The sequence below is a fragment of the Psammomys obesus genome, unplaced genomic scaffold (genome assembly GCF_907164565.1).
Source record: "Psammomys obesus unplaced genomic scaffold, mPsaObe1.curated_primary_1811, whole genome shotgun sequence".
Classification (NCBI taxonomy): Eukaryota; Metazoa; Chordata; class Mammalia; order Rodentia; family Muridae; genus Psammomys; species Psammomys obesus.
In genome coordinates, this window is record NW_026596088.1 from 1,558,332 (window position 1) to 1,578,635 (window position 20,304).

Sequence of the window (20,304 nt, forward strand, 5' to 3'; positions counted from 1 at the left end):
CTGGTCTAGAGACGAGAGATCTGCCTGCTTCTACCTGTGTCTGCCTAGTGCTGGGATTAAAGGCAAGCACCACCCCCGCCCGCCTTCACAGTATTTTTTAAAATCCAGTTTGGCCTCGAACCCACAACCGTCCTGCCTCAGCCTCCCTAGTTTGGAAATGACAGACGAGCACCGTAGGGCGGTCACCATCGGTCTTAAAGCCTCCGCCACGAACCAGGCCCAGGCCCCGGATGGCGCAGAGGACGCTGGGGGTTGTTATTTAGCGCTTTGCTCCGCGCTTCCGGGAAGTGACGCCTGACCCTGTCCTCTTCCGGCGACAGCTGCCTCGCCTGCTCCCAGGGCCTCCGGAGCTCAGCTGGTTGGTGTTCCCTGGGTCTCGTGCTCCGCGGAGGGCGAGGAGGGGGCGTCGGGCAGGGCCGGGGGTGGGGAGGCGGCGGCCGCGGCGCCCCCAGCCCTGACGCCGCGGTTTTCCTCAGGTCCCCGCCGCGCGCCCTAGCCCGTCGCCGGCGCCATGTCGCGGTTCTTCACCACCGGCTCGGACAGCGAGTCGGAATCGTCCCTGTCCGGGGAGGAGCTGGTCACCAAGCCCGTCTCTGGGAACTACGGCAAACAGTGAGCTGGGGGCGCGGGGAGGATGCTTTGGCGGGCTGCGGGGACTGTGGGCGAGGGCACCGAGGGCGACGGGGACGGGGATGGTGGCGCTGCCGGCGGGCTGCGGCCTCCGGGAGGCCTGGTCGTGGTGCCGAGGACCGGGGAGCAGAGGTTTCCCGCCGCCTGGTGTTGCGTCAGCCTCGAGGTCGGCGGCTTCGTGATTCCTCCTCGCGTCCCCTCCTTTGTCCCTCCCTGCCCGTCGCGTGGCCTTCGAATAACTCCCTCTATCGTGGCTCTTCCCAGCAGGCAGCGCTCAGTGACTGCTCTGTACTCGGGAAAGGAAACCCTCAAGGCTTGGCAGCTCTGAAGCTCTGTCGTTTGTCTTTGCGTGCAGTGTGAGACACTGCTGTGCTCACCTTCGTTTTACTGTCTTCTCCTCGTCTCTGAAAGTTAAAACGTATTAAATTATAGAACAGTTCTCAAAACTAACTTTGTTTTTGCTGTGTGCCTATAGTGTTTTAAGATATTTATATCTGCCTCCACAGAGACTTGAAGAGAACTGTGGATGGATATACATACATACATACATACATATCTATGTGAATGTCAGTCCGTAACACTGTCCAAAGTGAAAAATCATCACTTTTCATTAAAAAAAAAAACAAAAACAGGAAAAATTAACAGGATGGGAAGAAAAAAAATGGAGACACTGTTGCTAACTGAATGCTTGGGCCCATCTCATTAAAAAGAAATACAAGCAAAGTACTGTTAAAGTTTACTAAAACTTCTCTTTATCAGTGGCCTCTCCTATTTTGGGAACTGTTTCTTTTTAGAACCTTGCTCAGATACTGGTTCCCTGAAGTGCTTTCCATTTGTTAAGAATTTAAATATCTTTTCTCTCCTGCTGTGTGTGTGTTTACTTTTTTATTTATATATTTATTCACTTTACATTCTGATGGTAGAACTGTCCTCTCACTGTCCCCCTCTCCTATTCCTCAGATAAGGGGAGCTCCCCTACAATATAGGTTTTTTTCTGTAGCCATATGTGCCTTTGCGTAATTAGTTGTGCATACAGTAAATAAGCCTTTCAGTTGTATGTTCTTGGAGACACTCTTGCATGTGCTGTCAGGGTCTGACAAAAGGCCTTCTTCCGAGTTGGAGCTGTTTAAGATGAGTATGAGAAGCAAGTGTCAGAAAAAAGGATGGTACGGATGCCCAGTCTTAGTCTGAAAAGAGGCGTGATGACAGTTAAGAATGAAGGCTAATGGTCTCTGTTTCTTCCATACAGGCCTTTGTTATTGAGTGAGGATGAAGAGGATACAAAGAGAGTTGTCCGAAGTGCCAAGGACAAGAGGTGAGGCCACAAAAGGCTAGGTGATAGGGAATGATGACATTGATTTCTCCATGCTAGACACAGCCAATCTGTACTGAACTCCCTACCCAGGTTTGAGGAGCTGACCAACCTTATACGAACCATCCGTAATGCCATGAAGATTCGAGATGTCACCAAGTGTCTGGAAGAGTTTGAGCTCCTGGGAAAAGCATATGGGAAAGCCAAGAGTATTGTGGACAAGGAAGGTGTCCCCCGGTTCTATATCCGAATACTGGCTGACCTGGAGGACTATCTTAATGAGGTGTGACTAGAAGGGGGTGTGGGTCTGGCTATGCTTTCTCATAGCGAGGGCTCTCCTCCGGGTTCTTTCCCTTATGACATACAGTGTTCCCTAGAAAATGAAATGAAGGAGAGGAGCTTTTTTTTTTTTTTTTTTTTTTTGAGGCTTTGTTGTTTTTGGGTGTTTTGAGACAGGGTTTCTCTGTCTAGGCCTGGCTGACCAGGAATTCACTCTGTAGACCAGAAGAGCCTTGAATTCAGAGATCCACTTACCTCTGCTTCTAGAATGTTATGATTAAAGAGTACCCCACCACAGGGCTGGGGAGATGGCTCAGAGGTTAAGAGCACTGACTGCTCTTTCAGAGGTCCTGAGTTCAATTCCCAGCAACCATATGGTGGCTCACAACCATCTATAATGAATGAGATCTGGTGTCCTCCTCTGGTCTGCTGGCACACATACAGGCAGAATACTATATAAATAATAAATAAACCTTAAAAAAAAAAAAAAAGAATACCCCACCACAGCCTGGTTTATACTTATGTTTGTTTGTCTTTTTGAGACAGGGTTTTCCTGTGTAGCCTTAGCTGTCCTAGACTTGCTTTGTAGACCAGGCTGGCCTCAAACTCACAGCAATCCACCTGCCTCTGCCTCCAAGAATGCTGGGATTACAGTGTGCTACCATGCCCAGCAGTGGTTTTTTATTTTTTTGTTTTGTTTGTTTTTCAAGATAGGGTTTTTCTGTGTAACTCTGGCTGTCCTGGAACTTGCTCTGTAGATCATGCTGGCCTCGAATGCAGAGATCTGTCTGCTTTAAAAGGAACTTTTATTTGCCTTGTTCAGTTGTTGTCTCTGAGGCTTACTGCCTCCTTCTGCTAACCTAGGCCTAGTCCTCTCTCTCTCTCTCTCTGCACAAACTGTTTCTCTATAACTCTCCCAGTAAAACTGTCTCCTATCTCATTGCCCTTTAAGTAGCTTTCATTTTCTCTCTTTTCTTGTGAGAGTTGAACGAGTCCTATTCTGTCAAGTCTTTCTCTGTTTTATCACTGTTTTTGCCACTCAATTAAACATCACTTTTAAACATAGGTGCTTCCTTCTACAGTCTATCTTTACCTTCATTGGTTGGGATTAAAAGTCTTCAAAAAATAGTTTTGTAGGCTACTTGCCTCAGTTTAACCCTTGGCATTGCAAATAAAAAGTTAACAGCCTTGGTTAATAAATGGTGTTGATGGTGTCTCGATGGCAAGGTCCCAAAAATTGGTTATAGAGCCTGAGTTTTAGAAGATGTCACTTAGTCTCAGGTCACTGTTCTTCCTTTAATTATCCCATTAGCTTTGGGAAGATAAAGAAGGAAAAAAGAAGATGAATAAAAACAACGCTAAGGCTCTGAGTACCTTGCGCCAAAAGATCCGAAAATACAACCGAGATTTTGAAACACATATCACAAACTACAAGCAGGTGAGTCAGCTAGCGGCTAACTTTTCAAATTGGAAAAGTTTGATCCTGTGACAAAACTCAAGAGCATTGGTAAATGATAGCATGGCTAGAGAACGAGTGAACCATAACAAACTGTCTGGGTTTGAGAAGGAGGATTGTTTCTGTTGGCCATCCTTTTGTTCTGTGGTGGTGGTCGTGGTGGTTGAGTTCTGCAGGGCTCCCAGTGTAGACAAGGCTGTTTGTGAACTCACAGAAATCTGCCTGCTTCTACATCCTGAGTACTGGGATTAAAGACATGTGCCGCAATGCCTAGCTTTTGGTAGGCATCTTAATTCTCCTATTTTCCTTAATCCAGAACCCTGAGCAGTCTGCAGATGAAGATGCAGAGAAGAATGAGGAAGATTCAGAAGGTGAGAAAAGATACCTTTATTGACGATAAGCCCAAGGCCATGGGGTCTCATGATCTAGTTTCTGTTTTCAATTGTGCCCTTCAATGTTCTAGCTTTTTTCCCCTCCACTTCCTACCAGGCTCTTCAGATGAGGATGAGGATGAAGATGGAGTCAGTGCTGCAGCTTTCTTGAAGAAGAAACCAGAATCTTCTGGGGAGAGTCGAAAGTTCCACAAAAAGGTGGAAGTAAGATCCAGGGTTAGACTGGGGTTGATTTCCTCCCAGAGGATATTTAGGTCCTGGGAAGAAGAAATGTGGTCTTATAGAATCTTATGGTCCAGAGAATGAAAGTTAGTGGGATATGGCTTGGAAACAGGCTTCCTGTTGTATTGAGACAGTGAATGAGCTGGGATCTAACTGCCAGGCCCCACACTGTCCTGAGGAGCTGTGTGGTACTAACTTGGGTAATTTGTACTCTCCAGACTTGTCTGTTTCACCTAATATCCTGATTCTGTGAATAATTCTCTTGTCTTGTTAATGGAAATGCCTGGAATGTGTGTCAGTGGGAGGAGCAGAGAAGGTGTTTGTCTTCCTTCTGATCCTCTCTTCCCTCAAAGGATGATGATGAAGACTCTGAAGATTCTGAAGAAGATGAAGAATGGGATACCAGTTCCACATCTTCTGAGTCAGACTCTGAAGAAGAAGAAGGAAAACAAACTGTTCTGGCCTCAAAGTTTCTTAAAAAGTAAGGAAGTAATGGCTTTGGAGGATACAGTGGGAAGGTTTTAAAGTCTTTTTGAAAGGCTGTTGCTTTCTGCTTTCATGGATGGAGTCTTTATGTAGAAACCCACTGCTTCCACTATTACAGCAGGATTTTAGAATCAAGTATGAGGTTGCAAAGCTTGTATGGGTTGAACATAGGATTTGAAGTCTCCAGTGTTCAAATATTTAACCACATTCTCAATACAAATCTCACTTTGCCATCTATTGGTTATGTTACAGTGGGCAAGCTGCACCTTTTCAGTCTTTATTTTTTGCATCTGAAGTGGGCAGGGCCTTTGCCTCCCAGGAGAGCTGTTAATGGTAGCATAGGGAAGTGGCTCAGTCCAGACTGGCTTGTGGTGGGCACTTAGTGATAGTCGCTGTTGTGCTTGCCCTTCCTGATAATGAGCTTCTTGTTGCATCGTATGTGAGGTGCAGCAAGCCTTCATGAACTAACTGCAGGTTGGTCACAGGTTGAAAGGAGCCTGATTGGGATTCTCCACCAGCCTTAGTCCTTCAGTAGCTCTGCAGTGTAATGTAATAAACTTCCCCTGCTTCTGCGGGATTCCTGTCTGTACATCCCACAGAAATGAGAGTGCCGCTCAATGAAATGCCCTTTTTAAAGGGACTCACTGTTGGTGCTCAGTAGATTTTAGAAGTTTGAATTACATTGCTGCAGAGAGTAGGAAGTTCCTTGACATCAGAAAGCGCTAGGCATAAGCTAAAGAACCGGTTGGTAGGCATTTTGTCCCGAAGCATTTTTCATCAAGTGCTTCATAAAGACAGGTGGAAGTTGGGGACACATGGTCTGTTCTGCCGCTTTGGAGGGTTCACAGACTCTCACTTCTAGTACACTGGGATCTGCAGACTTTTACCAGAGTAGGCATATTTAATGTTCTGTAATTATCCGTAACTTTCAAATTTGCTTAATCATGAAGCTCTTTTTAAAGCCTGTGGCATCTAACGTTAGTACCGGTTCATATTCTTTACATTTGTGTCCTTCAGTAATTATGTGTTGTGTTTGATCTTACGTATGCAGGATGCACTATGCATGTGCATTATTCAAAGGCTTTTGTCTGAGAGGAAAATGAGAAATTTAGGAACACAGCCATTCGAGGTGGCAGACGCCTGTAATCCCAATACTCAGGGAGGCGGAGGCTGTCTGGTTGCTGTGAGTTCAAGGCCAGCCTGGTCTACAGAGCAAGTCCAGGACAGCCAAGGCTACATAGAGAAACCCTGTCTCAGGGGGGTGAGGGGAGAAATGAAAAGGTTTTTTTAGGACCTCAGAAGGCTGTGGCAGGAGGATTTTAACTTTGAGGGCACCTTAGGTGTGTAGCAAGAACCTGTCTCAGTTTTCTTTTAGTCTCACTGTTTTGTTTTCATAAATGTCTGTGCCCATTTGTGCTGTGCCCCTGGAGGCCAAACGGCAGTGTTGGATCCCCTGAGACTGGGATTACAGACTCTTATGAACAGCTACGTGGGTGCTGGGGGTCAAGCCTGGATCCTGGATCCTGGATCCTGGATCCTGGAAAACAGCCTGTGTTCTTAACTATTGAGCCACCTCTCCAGCCCCTCAAAATCTTATTTTTGTGTGTGTGTGATTTGTGTTTGTGTGGGTACATGAGTGTATGTGGAAGTCAGGGCTGGTTTTGGGGTGGTATTCCTCAGGAGCCATCCACCTTGGTAAGTTTTTTGTTTTGATACAAGATCGTACTGTATAATTGGGGTGGGCTGGAACTCATAGAGATCTGCCTCTATCTGCTTCCTGAGTGCTGTGATTGAGAGCTAATGATTTGTGTCACCATGCCCAACCTTGCTTTATTGTTTGAGATTGCGTCTTCCATTGTCCTGTAGCTTACTGAGGTAGGTTAGGCAGTCTGGGCTGTGAGCTCCAGAAATCCATGTCTCTGAAATGGATGCTGAGATTTCAAGGAGGTGCTACCACAGCTGGCTTTGTGTGTTGGGGGGGGGGGAGGTATAATAATAAAATTACGTGTTTTTTCCCTTTTTCTTCCAGATTCGCATATCCTTGCTCTCTTTCAAATTCTTTTTTTTTTTTAATTGTTGTTATATGCATTGGTGTAGGTGAGTGTGTTGGGGATCAAATTCAGATCTCATCCTTACACAACAAGCATGTTGCTAACTGAGCAGCTGAGCTGTTTTGTACTTCTCCAACCCTCAAAAGGTACTGAGAATTAGAAAAAAATTAAGTGGAGGACATTGTAGACATGTTCTGACCTTGAGTCATATGCATTTATATCTGGCATCTGTTAAGTTTTTTCTTTTGTTGTGTTTAACATAAGATTTACCACTTTAAACGTTATTTATAGCAGAACTTTCAGACCCGCCAGGAGTGTAAATAATGACACAGAGACTTTTTTGGCATTTTGAGACAGGGTTTCTCTGTGTAGTCCTGGTTGTCCTGGAACTCGCTCTGTAGACCAGGCTAGCCTTGAACTCAGAGTGTGCCACCATTACCTGGCCTTCATCTCTGTTTTTCACTTGTCAAGCTTACTTACAGTTATTGTTATTAATGTATTTGGACTTGTTATTTCTTATGTGTTATATTTTCTATTTGACCTTTTGTTTTGTTGAGACAGGGTCACATGGACCTCAGGCTGGTCTTGAACCCCTGACCTGTGTCCACCTTCCATGCTTGGATTATAGAAATGTTCCTTAACTCTGACATCTCTTTAAATTTTTTAATAGCTTTAATTGGGTATAATTGTATGCTTGAGTGCGTGCATGCGTGCATGTTTGGATGGGTTGTTTGCCTCTCTGTGAGTTCAAGGTCAGCTAGGCATGTCTACATAGAGCGTTCCAGGCTATCCATAAAATGGACAAAAGGGGCTGTAAAGTTGACTCAGCAGTTAAGATCACTTGTTGCTATTGCATAGGACCTGGGCTGGATTTCCAGCACCCACATGGCCTTTCACAACCCCCTGTAATGCCAGTCCCAGTGGTCTAATGCCCTCACCTGACCTCAGCAGGCACATGTGATGCACATGCCTCTGTGCGGGCAGATGCTTAGGACACATGCAATGATAAAGTAAGTTAATCTGTCATCAGAGAGGTCAACCCGGAAGTTTGAATTCATAGGGGGAATCCATCATACTTCCTAGTATGGAGCACGATATCCTTACTACTAAGTTAAACTTCAGTGCAAGGACGATGAAGTTGATTGGAAGCAGATGATAAATAGCACTAGCTCCTCCGTTAATCTCAGAACTGGGGCCATGGTGTATAGTCTCTGTAGACCAAGAGAATTCAACTTTCTGAGCATACTTGGCATGTGTGTAAAATTTGAGACACAAATTTGGCCTGGGGATGTAACTCAGGTGATAGAGTGCTTGCCTGGCATGCTTGAGGCCTGGGTTCAATCCCTAAGCACTGTGTAAATTCATTGCTGGTATACACCCGTAACACCAGCAGGTGGGAGGAGGAAGCCTCAGAGGTGAGGTGAGAAGAGGACTCATCTTTCATTTTCTCCCTCGTCTCCTGTCAGGGCACCCACTACAGAGGAGGACAAAAAGGCAGCTGAGAAGAAGCGGGAAGACAAAGCCAAGAAGAAGCACGATAGGAAGTCCAAGCGCCTGGATGAGGAAGAGGAAGATAATGAAGGCGGGGAGTGGGAAAGGGTCCGTGGTAACGTGCTGCTCGTTAAGGTGAGCATTTCAGAAGAAAGAAAGTGATTTAGGAGAATGTGCAGGTGCCCGCCTGGTTGCAGTGGGAAGGAATCTAAAGCAAGAACAGGTGCCTGTTGATATGCTGTAACAGGATATGTTTTTGCCTAGGAGAAGCCGAAAATGTTTGCAAAGGGAACGGAGATTACTCACGCTGTTGTCATCAAGAAACTGAATGAGATTCTACAGGCCAGAGGCAAGAAGGGAACAGACCGGTAAGAGTCACTGGCCTTGGGCCATTGCTGAGTTTTTAAAGTTTGAAAGCTTTCTTATATAGCACAGGCAAACATAAATGTGGAAACCATTGTGTTTTGAGAGAATATCTATGGTTGAATACTGGGGACCTACCTAACTTTGAACTACTGAACTTCTGTTGCAGTCTGTTAAATGTAAATGATATTTGTTTCTAGTTATTAAGAAACCAAAGAGGATGGAAAGATTTATAAATAACACTTCAGGGTGGCTAGCATCACTGTTGTTTCTGTTAGGAATTTAAAAGAGAAGCAAGTGTTTGGGTTGTAGTTCAGTTGGTAAAGGGCTTGCCTATCATACACAAAGCCCTGGGTTTGAGGCCTGGCATCCCATAAAACCAGGTGTGGTGGTACACGGCTGTAATCCCAACACTGGGGTAGCGAAGGTAGGAGAATCAGAAATTGAAGGTCCTCCTTAGCTACATGACATGCTTAAAGCCTGGACTACATGGGTTCTTGTCTCAAAAGAACACATAGATAAGCAAGAAGCGCGTAGACAGAGAGTATGTAGAATTGGCTGCTCTGCTGCTGGTCTGCATCCCGCATATCAGGATGAGACTGACCGCTTTATCTACAAAGCCTCACCCAGCTCTGTGTCCCTCCAGTGCCACCCAGATTGAACTGCTACAGCTGCTGGTTCAGATCGCTTCTGAAAACAACTTGGGGGAGGGTGTCATTGTCAAGATCAAGTTCAATATCATTGCCTCTCTCTATGACTACAACCCAAACCTGGCCACATACATGAAGGTGAGAAGAAAGGACCAGGGTTGAAATGGGCAGCCGGGGCTACTGTTTCAAGGCTTGAGGCCTACAACAGTCTTGTATGTTGAAGGCCCTGTGATTCTTGGTGGAAGGGTAACTTCCACCTTTCTTCAGAAAGGTAACTTAATTACATCCTCTAACTTTGCCATTTCATTTCTTGACAGCCAGAGATGTGGCAGATGTGCCTGGACTGCATCAATGAACTGATGGATATCTTGGTTGCACATTCCAACATCTTTGTTGGAGAGAACATTTTGGAAGAGAGTGAGAACTTAAACAATTTTGATCAGGTAAAGGGAGGAATTGGCAGGATAACTAGGAAGACATGGTAGAGACAGGAGTTCAGATTAGCATTAATTAGATTGTGTTCTTTCTTTGCATACATCTTTAGCCACTGCGTGTACGTGGCTGCATCCTAACTCTGGTGGAGCGAATGGATGAAGAATTTACCAAAATAATGCAAAATACTGATCCTCACTCCCAAGGTAAGCCTAAGCAAGCGGGGACTTTGGGGAGAGGAAAAGTACAGGAGATAATGCTAACTCTAAGCACTGTACAAGGGCAGAGTGAAATGACTGGGAGGCACGTGCTAGACTGACTAGGCCCTGTTGACCAAGTTGCTCATTCAGATACTTTCCTAAGCAGCGAGAGGGTAAACTCATGGGAGAAGATAATGTTTTCAGGGTGTGAGTGTAGAGAGCAAAACCAAAGGGTTGAAGTGACTGGAGACATGGTTGGGAAAGCTGTTACTCATCTCTGAGATGAGGGTTGATGTCCTCCCTACCAGAGTATGTGGAGCACCTGAAGGATGAGGCACAGGTGTGTGCCATCATTGAGCGTGTGCAACGCTACCTGGAGGAGAAAGGTACCACTGAGGAGATCTGCCAGATCTACTTGAGGCGCATCCTGCACACTTACTACAAGTTCGATTACAAGGCCCATCAGCGTCAGCTTACACCTCCTGAAGGGTCCTCAAAGGTGAGGTTTTGGACAATCGTGAGGAGTGAGAGAAGTGTAAATGTGTCTTCCTTATCTTCTCGTCCTTAATGATAAGTCTTCTTTTTCCCAAGAGACTTCTGAAATAGAACAAGGAGCGATGTTGGCGGGGTGGGGAGGGGTGCCATGAGGTAGGAAAGAGTCCCATGTTTTGTTGCTAGGGCCTAAGCCATTTACAGCCATGGTCTTTTTTGCAGAGCCACCACTAACAACTTCCCATTCTTGTAGTCTGAGCAAGACCAGGCAGAAAATGAGGGTGAGGACTCAGCTGTGTTGATGGAAAGACTATGCAAATACATCTATGCCAAGGACCGTACAGACCGCATCCGAACCTGTGCCATCCTCTGCCATATCTACCACCATGCTCTCCACTCCCGCTGGTATCAGGCCCGTGACCTCATGCTCATGAGCCACCTACAAGACAACATTCAGCACGCAGACCCGCCAGTACAGGTAGGTGGAGGAGAGGAGAATCGCTGTTAGGTAAACAGACTCAACAAGAGTTAGCACCTGTTGGCGCTAGTACAGACCCAGACAGGTGCTTGGTCTTTTCCAGACTCGGCATTCTTTGTTCCTTTCCCCATAGACATAAAGTTTTTGCTATCCCACAACATTTAAAATTCTCTAGAGATTTGGGTTTGCCAACATTTATCTGTCTCTCTCTCTCTTTCTTTACCTACTGTTTGGTTCACAACATTAGGAGCTGATCTTTTCCTGGAAGATGAAAAGGGTCTTTGAAGCAGTTAAACCAGGAGGAAAAGGGACCTAGATAACTGTGCTATTGGAGACTGTCACATTAAAATTAGCAGGGTTCAAGACAGCAGGGCGCCCTTTTTCTAGCAACATCTTGAGGACCTTTTTGTATAGAAAAAGTACTAAAAGTCGTTGTATTTGAGGTGTAGATCTCTTTTGTGTAGATTTAAGACAAGTGGGAAATACATTTGTAGTTGGTGGACCTGTCTAGTAATGGTGGTGGTCTTAAATTTTAAAGTATGTGTGTTTGGGGTGCCTGTGCCATGGCACACATGCAGAGGGCAGTGGACAATCTCAGGTGTGGGTCTCCACCCTCCCCCTTGTGTGAAGCCGAGTATTTTGTTATTGCTGACCCATGGCTTACCAGGAGTCTCCTGTCTTGCATCTTTCAATCTCGGATCCTCCTTGCACAGCAAGTTAGCCTAAGCAATCTCCCTAGCCCAGTAGTGGTGGTTTAGACAGGACTTATCTTTATTCTTGTATTTCATTGATGGAAAGCCAACTCTTGCTTATTCTTTGACATTTGAGTAGTCATGTTTTTATTAAGTTGAGGAATTCATATATTTTGGATGACTACTCATTTATCAGACCTCAGATATTCTAGGCTATAGTTTGCCTCCTTGTCTTTCTTAGTCATACATTGATGAAGTACGTTATTATTTTTTTAAAATATATTTTCTGAGTTGTGTCTAAATAAATCTTTGCTTAAAATTCATGAAGATGGGGACTGGAGAGATGGCTCAGTAGTTAAGAGCACTTGCTTTTCCAGAGTATCCAAGTTCATTTCTCTGTATCCACAGTTATGAGGCAGCTCATAACTGTCTGTAACTCTAGCTCCAGAGAATCTTACAGCGCCTGGTGTTCAAGGCACCTGCACTCGATGTGCGCATGTGCAAATGGGTGGCAAACACCTACCCTTTCTGAGCCGTCTCTCTGGCCCTGCTAGTATTTCTTTATTTTTCTCCCCATCCTCGTTTGCTATAATACTTTGGTATCTGTAGTCCTGGCCTCAAACTTGCTATGTAGCCAAGAATGACCTTGAACCTGATTTTTCTGTGCTGGGATTGTAGTCATACAACACTATCCTACTTTATGTGGTGCTGGAAATCAGACCCAGGACCTTGTGGGCATTAGGCAAGCACACTTATTTTTAAACAGTTTTAATTACGTGTCTGTATGTGAGTATGTGCACATTTAAATTCAGTGCTCATAGAAACTAGGGGCTTTGGACCTTGAGCTGAACTTAGAGGTGCTTGTGAGCCACCTGATGTGCTGGGAACAGCTCAGATCTATTTTTTAAGGTTCTTTGAATTTGTCTTTGATCACTAATATTTTTATTATTATTGTATACTATTAAACTATACAGTATACCCAATTTTAACATTATTATATAATCTTTATACAAGATATACTAAATATTGTATAAAACTTAGTCTTGGGCTGTGTGTCCAGGAGGTAGGTAGTAGAAAACTTGCCAGTATGGACAAAACCCTAAGATTAATCCTCATCCCTGGGATGCAGCACCAGTTTTGGTGGCTTATAATCTCTGCACCTAGAATTCAGGAGGATAAGTTCAAAGCCGACTTGCATATAGCAAAACCCTCCTCAAACAAGAAACCTTAGTTTCCAATTTTCTTCTTTTCACATTCTTGTGTCATATTTATGTAGCAAACCCACATTTTCTTCCATCTTGTTGGGCCAGAAACCTCAGTGTCATGTTTGGTGGTGCCGTTTCTTTTTCTTTGGAGACTGGGTCTCATTCAGACGTGCCTGCCTCTGCCTCCCAAATGCTGGGATTGCCAGTGTTTGCCACCTTGCCTGTCCCGTGCCTGGTTCTTTGCTTTCATGTTACATCTGATTTTCCAGCCATTTTTCTTTGTTGTTTGTTGTCGGGCACCCATTAATAGACTGTCCTTTTCCTTTTCGTAAGAGATCATCAACCTTCTGATCTTGCTCTATTTTTACTTCCTGTTCCCTTTGTCTTTCGGTGGTCTCTTGGTATGCAGCCAGAGTAACCCTGTTAAGTCAGATTTATCACCTGCTTGCTCAGAACTTTCCCGTGGATTCCTGTCTGTAACTCCTGCTTTTCACACGTCCACTCCCTGGTGTTATGGTGAGGTTTTGGGCCAGTCTCAGCAGCATCACTCTTTCCTTCAAGTATACTTGGGTCAGTTACTTATCTGGACCACTGCATTCCCTTATGTGGACTTTATCCCGCGTTTATCTATATGGCTTCTTTTGTTCTTGGATATTCTTCACCATGAAGTCTTTACCAAATTGCCAGCCTCTATCACCATACAAACTTACTTTTAAATCTTTCCCTCATTTTTATTATTTTCCTCCTTAGCTTAAATTACTATTATAGTAATTTTTTCCTGCACACTCCACCTCTGGAAGATAGGCTTTATGTATTTTGTTCTCTGACCCTAGCCACTGCTCAAAACATAATAGATCTTTAAGTGTATTTGCTGAGAAAGTGAGACAGTTTGCCTGTGATTATCACCTCTGCCCTTTGTGCTCAGATCCTGTATAATCGTACGATGGTGCAACTGGGCATCTGTGCCTTCCGTCAAGGCCTGACCAAGGATGCACACAACGCCCTTCTGGATATTCAGTCAAGTGGTCGTGCCAAGGAGCTTCTGGGCCAGGGTCTGCTGCTGCGCAGCCTACAGGAGCGCAATCAGGAACAGGAGAAGGTAGAGCGACGCCGACAAGTGCCCTTTCACCTGCACATCAACCTGGAACTGCTAGAGTGTGTCTATCTGGTGTCTGCCATGCTCCTGGAGATCCCCTACATGGCTGCCCATGAGAGTGATGCCCGACGACGCATGATCAGCAAGCAGTTCCATCATCAGCTTCGGGTAGGCGAGCGGCAGCCCCTGCTAGGTGAGTGTGGGACTCTAGCCCTGTACGCTTGTTAGATCCTTGCTTACCCATTAGCATTAAGAGAAGTTGATGAAATAAATTCCTCACAAGATGATTGCATCTTAATTACATTTTATATGGCACAGTCTGAGAAATAATAATTCACTATTCGAGACATGATGAGTTTGAAGTCAGCCTGGTTTACAAAGAAAGGTACAGGCTACGCAGGGCTGCATAGTAACCCTGTCTCAATAAGACAAAATTTATTACATTCACATTAATAAAACACGTGATATGTGAATACTCTTGATACCTTTCACCTGATGATAAAACTGCAGTAAAAGAATTTAAATGACTTGTTCTAGTGTAGTGCAGTTAACGTGTACTTCTTTCCTCTGTTTCAACCTCAAGCACATTATCTTTCAAACAGTAGATCATCAAGAATCTTGACATTGGTTTCTTTGATCACTGTTTGTTAGTGTTTCTCTGTATAGTCTGTATAGTCGTGGCTCTCCTGGACTTAGTCTGTAGACCAGGCTGGTGTTGGACTCAGGTTTGCTTCCCGCTGCCTCCCAAATGCTGGGGTTAAAGTATGCCCACCACTGCCTGGCTTGTTTGGGGTGTTTGTTTGTTTGTTTGTTTAGCCTTGCTAGTGTACTGGAGAGTGTTCACTGGTTAAAGTGCTCGCCCTGCATTGTTCATGAGGACCAGAGTTTGGATCCCAGCACCCATGTAACAAATTGGGCATCCCTGAAAACACTGTGACTCCAGCTTCAGGTAGTCAAGAACCCACAGGATCAATAAGGCTTGCTGGCTTCCAGCCTAGCGAGAAGGGAGTCCTAGACCCAAGGGGAGATCCTGCTTCAAGGGAAAAAATAAAAAATGAGGAAATCCTCTGCCTAAGTCCGCCTCTCAGGTGCCAGGCTTAAAGATATACACAGGTGGGCCCTGGGGAGATGGCTAAGAGCACTGTCTGCTCTTCCAGAGGTCCTGAGTTCAATTCCCAGGAACCACATGGTAGCTCACAACTATCTGCAATGAGATCTGATGCCCTCTTCTGGTGTGCAGGTGTACATGCAGGTAGAATATTCATATACATAAATAAATACATCCTTTTTTTTTTTTTTTTTTTTTTTTAAGTTGCTTTAGCAGTTTCTTAAAAAAACAAAAGAACCAAAAAGGGAACTGGGGAGATAGCTCAGCAGTTAAGAGCACTGGCAGTTCTTCTAGAGGACACAGGTTCAATTCCCAGTACCCATATGGCAGGTCATAACAATCTGAAAGTCCAGTTCCAGGAGCTCTGACACCCTCGTACAGACATACATACAGGCAAAACGACAATGCACATAAAATAAAAATAATTAAATTATTTTTTAAAAAAACAAGATATACACAGACACAAGGAAACTTTTAAAAATTTTAAAATGAAATGATATTAAGGATGGAATCCAGGCCTCACATGCTACACAAGCACTCTGCCCCTGAGGTGCACCTCCAGCCATACCTTCAGTCAGGGACGGAGCGAGTCTCTGGGAAAGGAAGTGACTGCACCTTCCTAGAAGCACTTGATGGGAGCATTTGACTGAACCAGGTGACTTCAGTTCTCTCCTTACGTGTTGCTCCTTTGTTGGTTTTGCTGACATGGCCGTGCTCTGATACTGATGCCCCTTAGTCAGGTTTTGTTTGGTTTACATAGTGATGTTTTGTTTTCTGGGAAAACTTGAAATGAAAATTGAATTTCCATGTGTCTTTTTTTTTTTTTTTTTTTTTTTAAGATTTATTTATTTATTACTTATACAGTGTTCTGCCTGCATGCCAGCAGAGGGCACCAGATTTTATTATAGATGGTTATGAGCCACCATGTGGTTGCTGGGAATTGAACTCAAGACCTGTGGAAAAACAGCCAGAGTCTTAACCTCTGAGCCATCTCTCCAGCCCTCCATGTGTCATAATAGATTTTGGCAGATCTAGTAGCCTTAGGCCTGCCTTCCCATGGAGCTCACTTTGAGAGCTGAAGTAACAGGTAAAGGAAGGACTTTGTGGTCTTCACAGTCCTGACCTGTGTTGTGCATAATGGAATCAAGACACACTTTCAGTCTTAGTGCTTGGGAAACCAAAACAGGAGGGCCTCAAGTTGAGGTTATCCTTGGCTCCTAACCAGACTGCCTCCAAAAAATGCCAGTTTCTCTTGCAGCCTTTCACTGTTATTTGTTTGCTTTGTAGAGATATTCTTTGAGCCTCTAACTTGCTTAACTGTTGTACACTTGTTTATGTATTGTGTGCACATACACTTGGGTGTCAGAGGACAACTTGTGGGGATGAGGTCTGATGGGTGGCCATGTATAGACCAGGTTAGTATTGAACCTCGTGGAGGCCTGCCTCTGCCTGTCCAGTACTGGGTTCAAAAACATTGTCACCAAGCCTGACTAGCCTTGTCTTTTTAAAGGTGGTAAAGTTGGGGCTAATCCAAGAAGGTGTGTGGTTTTTGTTTGGGCCTGACCCTAACCCATGCTCCTCCCGGTGTCTGTCAATCATTCATAATATGTTACCCATTTCCAGACTTGGAATTTTTATGCTTCGTTCCCTAAATGCCAGTTACATTCTGGCTTGTCCCTCAAGATAGTGATTGGGAGCCTGAGTCCCTAATCAATACACAGAGCCAATGGTTTCATAGATACCATGTGGGTTGAAGCTAAATATATTTGTTTTAAAGCTTTTGAAATTTTTGAGTAAATAAACTAATAATGGATATTGTGAGAAGCATAAAGGTGATAGAAGAATAAGTGATGTTGAATTGCATGTTATCACATGACCACAATCCCAGCATTCAGAAGCCAAAGACAGAAAGGTTATTAAGAACTTGAGATCAGCCTTGGGCTATACATAGTGAGTTCTAGGCTACCTTGTTCTGCAGAATAAGATTTTTTTTTAAGTGAACTTTAGCAAATATTTGTTTTTTGTTTTGAAGCAGGGTTTCTCTGAGTAGCTTTTCCTAACTGTCCTGGAGCTCGATATGTAAATCAGGCTGGCCTTGAACTTAGATCTGCCTGCCTCTGCCTCCTAAGTGCTAGTACGACACCCTGCCAGGCAAGGTCAAGGAACTGAGTGCTGGGATCAACGGTGTGTACAACTGTGCCTGGCTTACATATCATCACCATCATTTAGTATTCTGCTTGCATTTGTGCCTACAGGCCAGAAGAGGGCACCAGATTTCATTATAGATGGTTGTTAGCTACCATGTAGTTGCAGGGAATCAAACTCGGGACCTTTGGAAGAACAACCAGTGTTCTTAACCTCTGAGCCATTTACCAGCTCCCATCGAACTTTTTTTTAAATGTGTATGTGTGTTTGCCGTACCAGCAAAGACCAGAGTAGTGTATCAGATTTTCTGGAACTAGAGTTACAAGTGGTTGTAGATGCCTTTGACAGCCGAGCCCAGGTCCCCTTCAAGAGCAGTGGTGACTCTTTAACTGCTGAAGAGCCATCTCTCCAGCCTCAAGAGCTTAGGGGTTTTTGGTTTTGGTTTGGTTTTTGGTTTGTTTTTTTTTTATGTATATGGGTGTTTGGCCTGCATGTGTATCTGCATACCATGTGCCCACAAAGGCAAAAAGAAGGTGTTGGATCGGTTGGGACTGGAGTTGTGAGGGTTGTGAGCCACCATGTAGCTACTGAAAATTGAACCCAGGTCCTCTGGAAGAGCAGCTTAAGTATGAGCCATCTCTCTAGCCCCTAGACTGGTTTTTCAAAACACAATTTCATTGTATACTGGAATTCACTCTGTAGATCAGGCTGTCCTTGAACTCACAGAGATCTGCCTGCCTCCACCTCCTGAGTGCTAGTGTGCCACCCTGCCAGGCATACTACTGTCAAGGAACTTTTAGGAGACTCTGATGAAACCATGTGGTAGTGAGGCACACCTTTAGTCCCACCACTCCAGGATCTCTACCACCCTGGTCTATAGAGTGGGTTTCAGGACAGCTGGGGCTACATAGAGAAACCCTGTCTCAAAAACCAAGAGAGAATGAGAATGAATGAGGGAGAATAAGAATCTGATGAAAGTTGTGAACCTTTTTCCTAGAAGATACACATGAAGCTATGCATAAACCATTTGTTCAAGGGATTCATTAATCTCTTGATGCATGTTTATGGACTGGTTTAGTTCAAACCAAGAGTGTCTTCAGCTATTAAGTGGCTTTTATAGTCCTGTGGCTACTCAGTGGAGAAATGGGAAAGTCTCTAGTCCAGTTGTTTGCCCTCTGGCCTCTGCCTCTCCATAAACAGTACTCACGAGGGCAGGAGCCCTGTTCTCAATTTCTTTTCAGTCCTGCCTTATTCTCACCCTTTTAGGTCCTCCTGAGTCAATGAGGGAGCATGTGGTTGCTGCCTCTAAGGCCATGAAGATGGGTGACTGGAAGACCTGCCATAGTTTCATCATTAATGAAAAGATGAATGGGAAAGTGTGGGACCTTTTCCCTGAGGCTGACAAAGTTCGCACCATGCTAGTTCGGTGAGCAATAAAGGAAACTGTGGTGGGTGGAAAAGAAAAGATTGGCTGATCATCTTATTGTAGAAAATAAATAAATGAGTAATAAAGTTTATTATTAAGTGCCTATAATTATTATGGCAGTGTTATCTAACCTATCCTAATCAATAAAAGACACAGACACCTGTTTTATTCTAAAATAGGCCGTATTTTACCTGGGACTGGGAAAGCTAAGCTATCTTCTTATCTCCCATCCTATGCCATCTGCTTTAGTCATTTCTATCTGGGCTACTTCCCATCCAATATCTCCATAAATACTTGCTTATATTCTCCATCTGGGTTGCTTCTCTCCATGCGGATCCTCAGCATCAGTTCCTCTATCCCATGGCGACTGTGCTCCTCCTTTCTCTTCTGGTACCTGACTCTTTCTTTGTTCAGCCAATCAGGAATAATTTCTTAGGCAGGTTACAAACATCATGTTGGGGTATGTGAGTGTCTGCTCATAAAAGACAGCAAGCAGACCTCAGGAAGAGAAATAATTAACAGTCAAATACAAAGCACCAGACAATGCTGATATGTTACATCTTCTTCCCTTAGAACCTCACCCTTTCTTGTCTTCTCACAGGAAGATCCAGGAAGAGTCTCTGAGGACTTACCTCTTTACCTACAGCAGTGTCTATGACTCAATAAGGTAGGATGGGTTCAGGGGCACAGAGGGCCCTAGCGTTGTGATCAGGGTTCCTAACTGCCCTGTTTCCTGCCTTTTTTTTTTCCCAGTATGGAGACACTATCAGATATGTTTGAGCTGGATCTACCCACTGTTCACTCCATCATCAGCAAGATGATCATTAATGAAGAATTGATGGTAAGGGCCAGAGGTGGTAGACTGAGTGGGTAGAGTCACAAGAAGGCAGTACAGACTGACCTGTCTGTCCTCCTCACTCCCATCAGGCTTCTCTGGACCAGCCAACACAGACTGTGGTGATGCACCGCACTGAGCCCACCGCCCAGCAGAACTTGGCTCTGCAGCTGGCAGAGAAACTTGGCAGCCTAGTGGAGAATAATGAACGTGTGTTTGACCATAAACAAGGAACTTACGGTGGCTATTTCCGAGGTGAGTGCTTCCATCTCGGTTGTCCCAGGATCAGGATCCTTGCACCTTTGTCTCTCCGCAGGCACTTACTCCCTCTCTTTCTTTCCCTTTCATCTACAGACCAAAAGGATGGCTATCGAAAAAATGAAGGCTACATGCGCCGTGGTGGCTACCGCCAGCAGCAGTCTCAGACAGCCTACTGAGTTCTCCAATTCTGTCCCTGTCACCAGACTGTTCAGCTCCTTCTTAAGCCAACCCCAGTCATTAAAGGTTATTGAGAATTTATATAGTTGCTCGTTGTCTGCTGTTGCCATGGATCGATGCTTGCCAGTTACATTTCTGAGTTTCCACCACAGGACAGGTGCAAAGGACAGATGGAGGATGAGCTGGACACAGCCCTCCCTTCAGAGGGTTGCTGCTCTTCGACATTAACAGGGAAATGTCACGTGTACAATGTATGAAGAAGGTGTGATATGATTGTGGGGTGTAGCGTACGGAAAGTGTGATGGGCCTGGAATGCGTTAGGCAGTGATGTGCCAGAGTGGGAGAATTAGTCCAGACTGCTGTGACCCGGGGAGACTAGTGTAGGCCAAGTCCCATAATCATGAGTGAGCACTGAGAAACTTTCT

General features: G+C 44.7%; 1 protein-coding gene across 3 annotated transcripts; it reads left to right on the top strand.

The window, feature by feature from the left end:
• Positions 1 to 291: 291 nt before the first annotated feature.
• Positions 292 to 19,960, top strand: LOC129691331 (eukaryotic translation initiation factor 3 subunit C). Of its 3 annotated transcripts, none has more exons than XM_055627417.1 (21): positions 292 to 358; positions 477 to 612; positions 1,880 to 1,945; positions 2,036 to 2,225; positions 3,534 to 3,659; positions 3,994 to 4,048; positions 4,167 to 4,273; positions 4,645 to 4,772; positions 8,295 to 8,454; positions 8,584 to 8,687; positions 9,329 to 9,470; positions 9,650 to 9,775; positions 9,877 to 9,970; positions 10,273 to 10,463; positions 10,710 to 10,934; positions 13,757 to 14,120; positions 18,447 to 18,606; positions 19,208 to 19,273; positions 19,360 to 19,447; positions 19,534 to 19,696; positions 19,796 to 19,960. In XM_055627417.1, the coding sequence occupies exons 2-21, from the start codon at positions 512 to 514 to the stop codon at positions 19,876 to 19,878; spliced, it is 2,739 nt and encodes a 912-aa protein (XP_055483392.1). In that variant the 5' UTR covers positions 292 to 358; positions 477 to 511; the 3' UTR covers positions 19,879 to 19,960. The 3 variants fall into 3 exon arrangements, with proteins under 3 accessions (XP_055483392.1, XP_055483393.1, XP_055483394.1); XM_055627418.1 differs by having other exon boundaries at positions 8,587 to 8,687; XM_055627419.1 differs by having other exon boundaries at positions 4,167 to 4,267.
• The last annotated feature ends 344 nt before the right edge of the window (positions 19,961 to 20,304 follow it).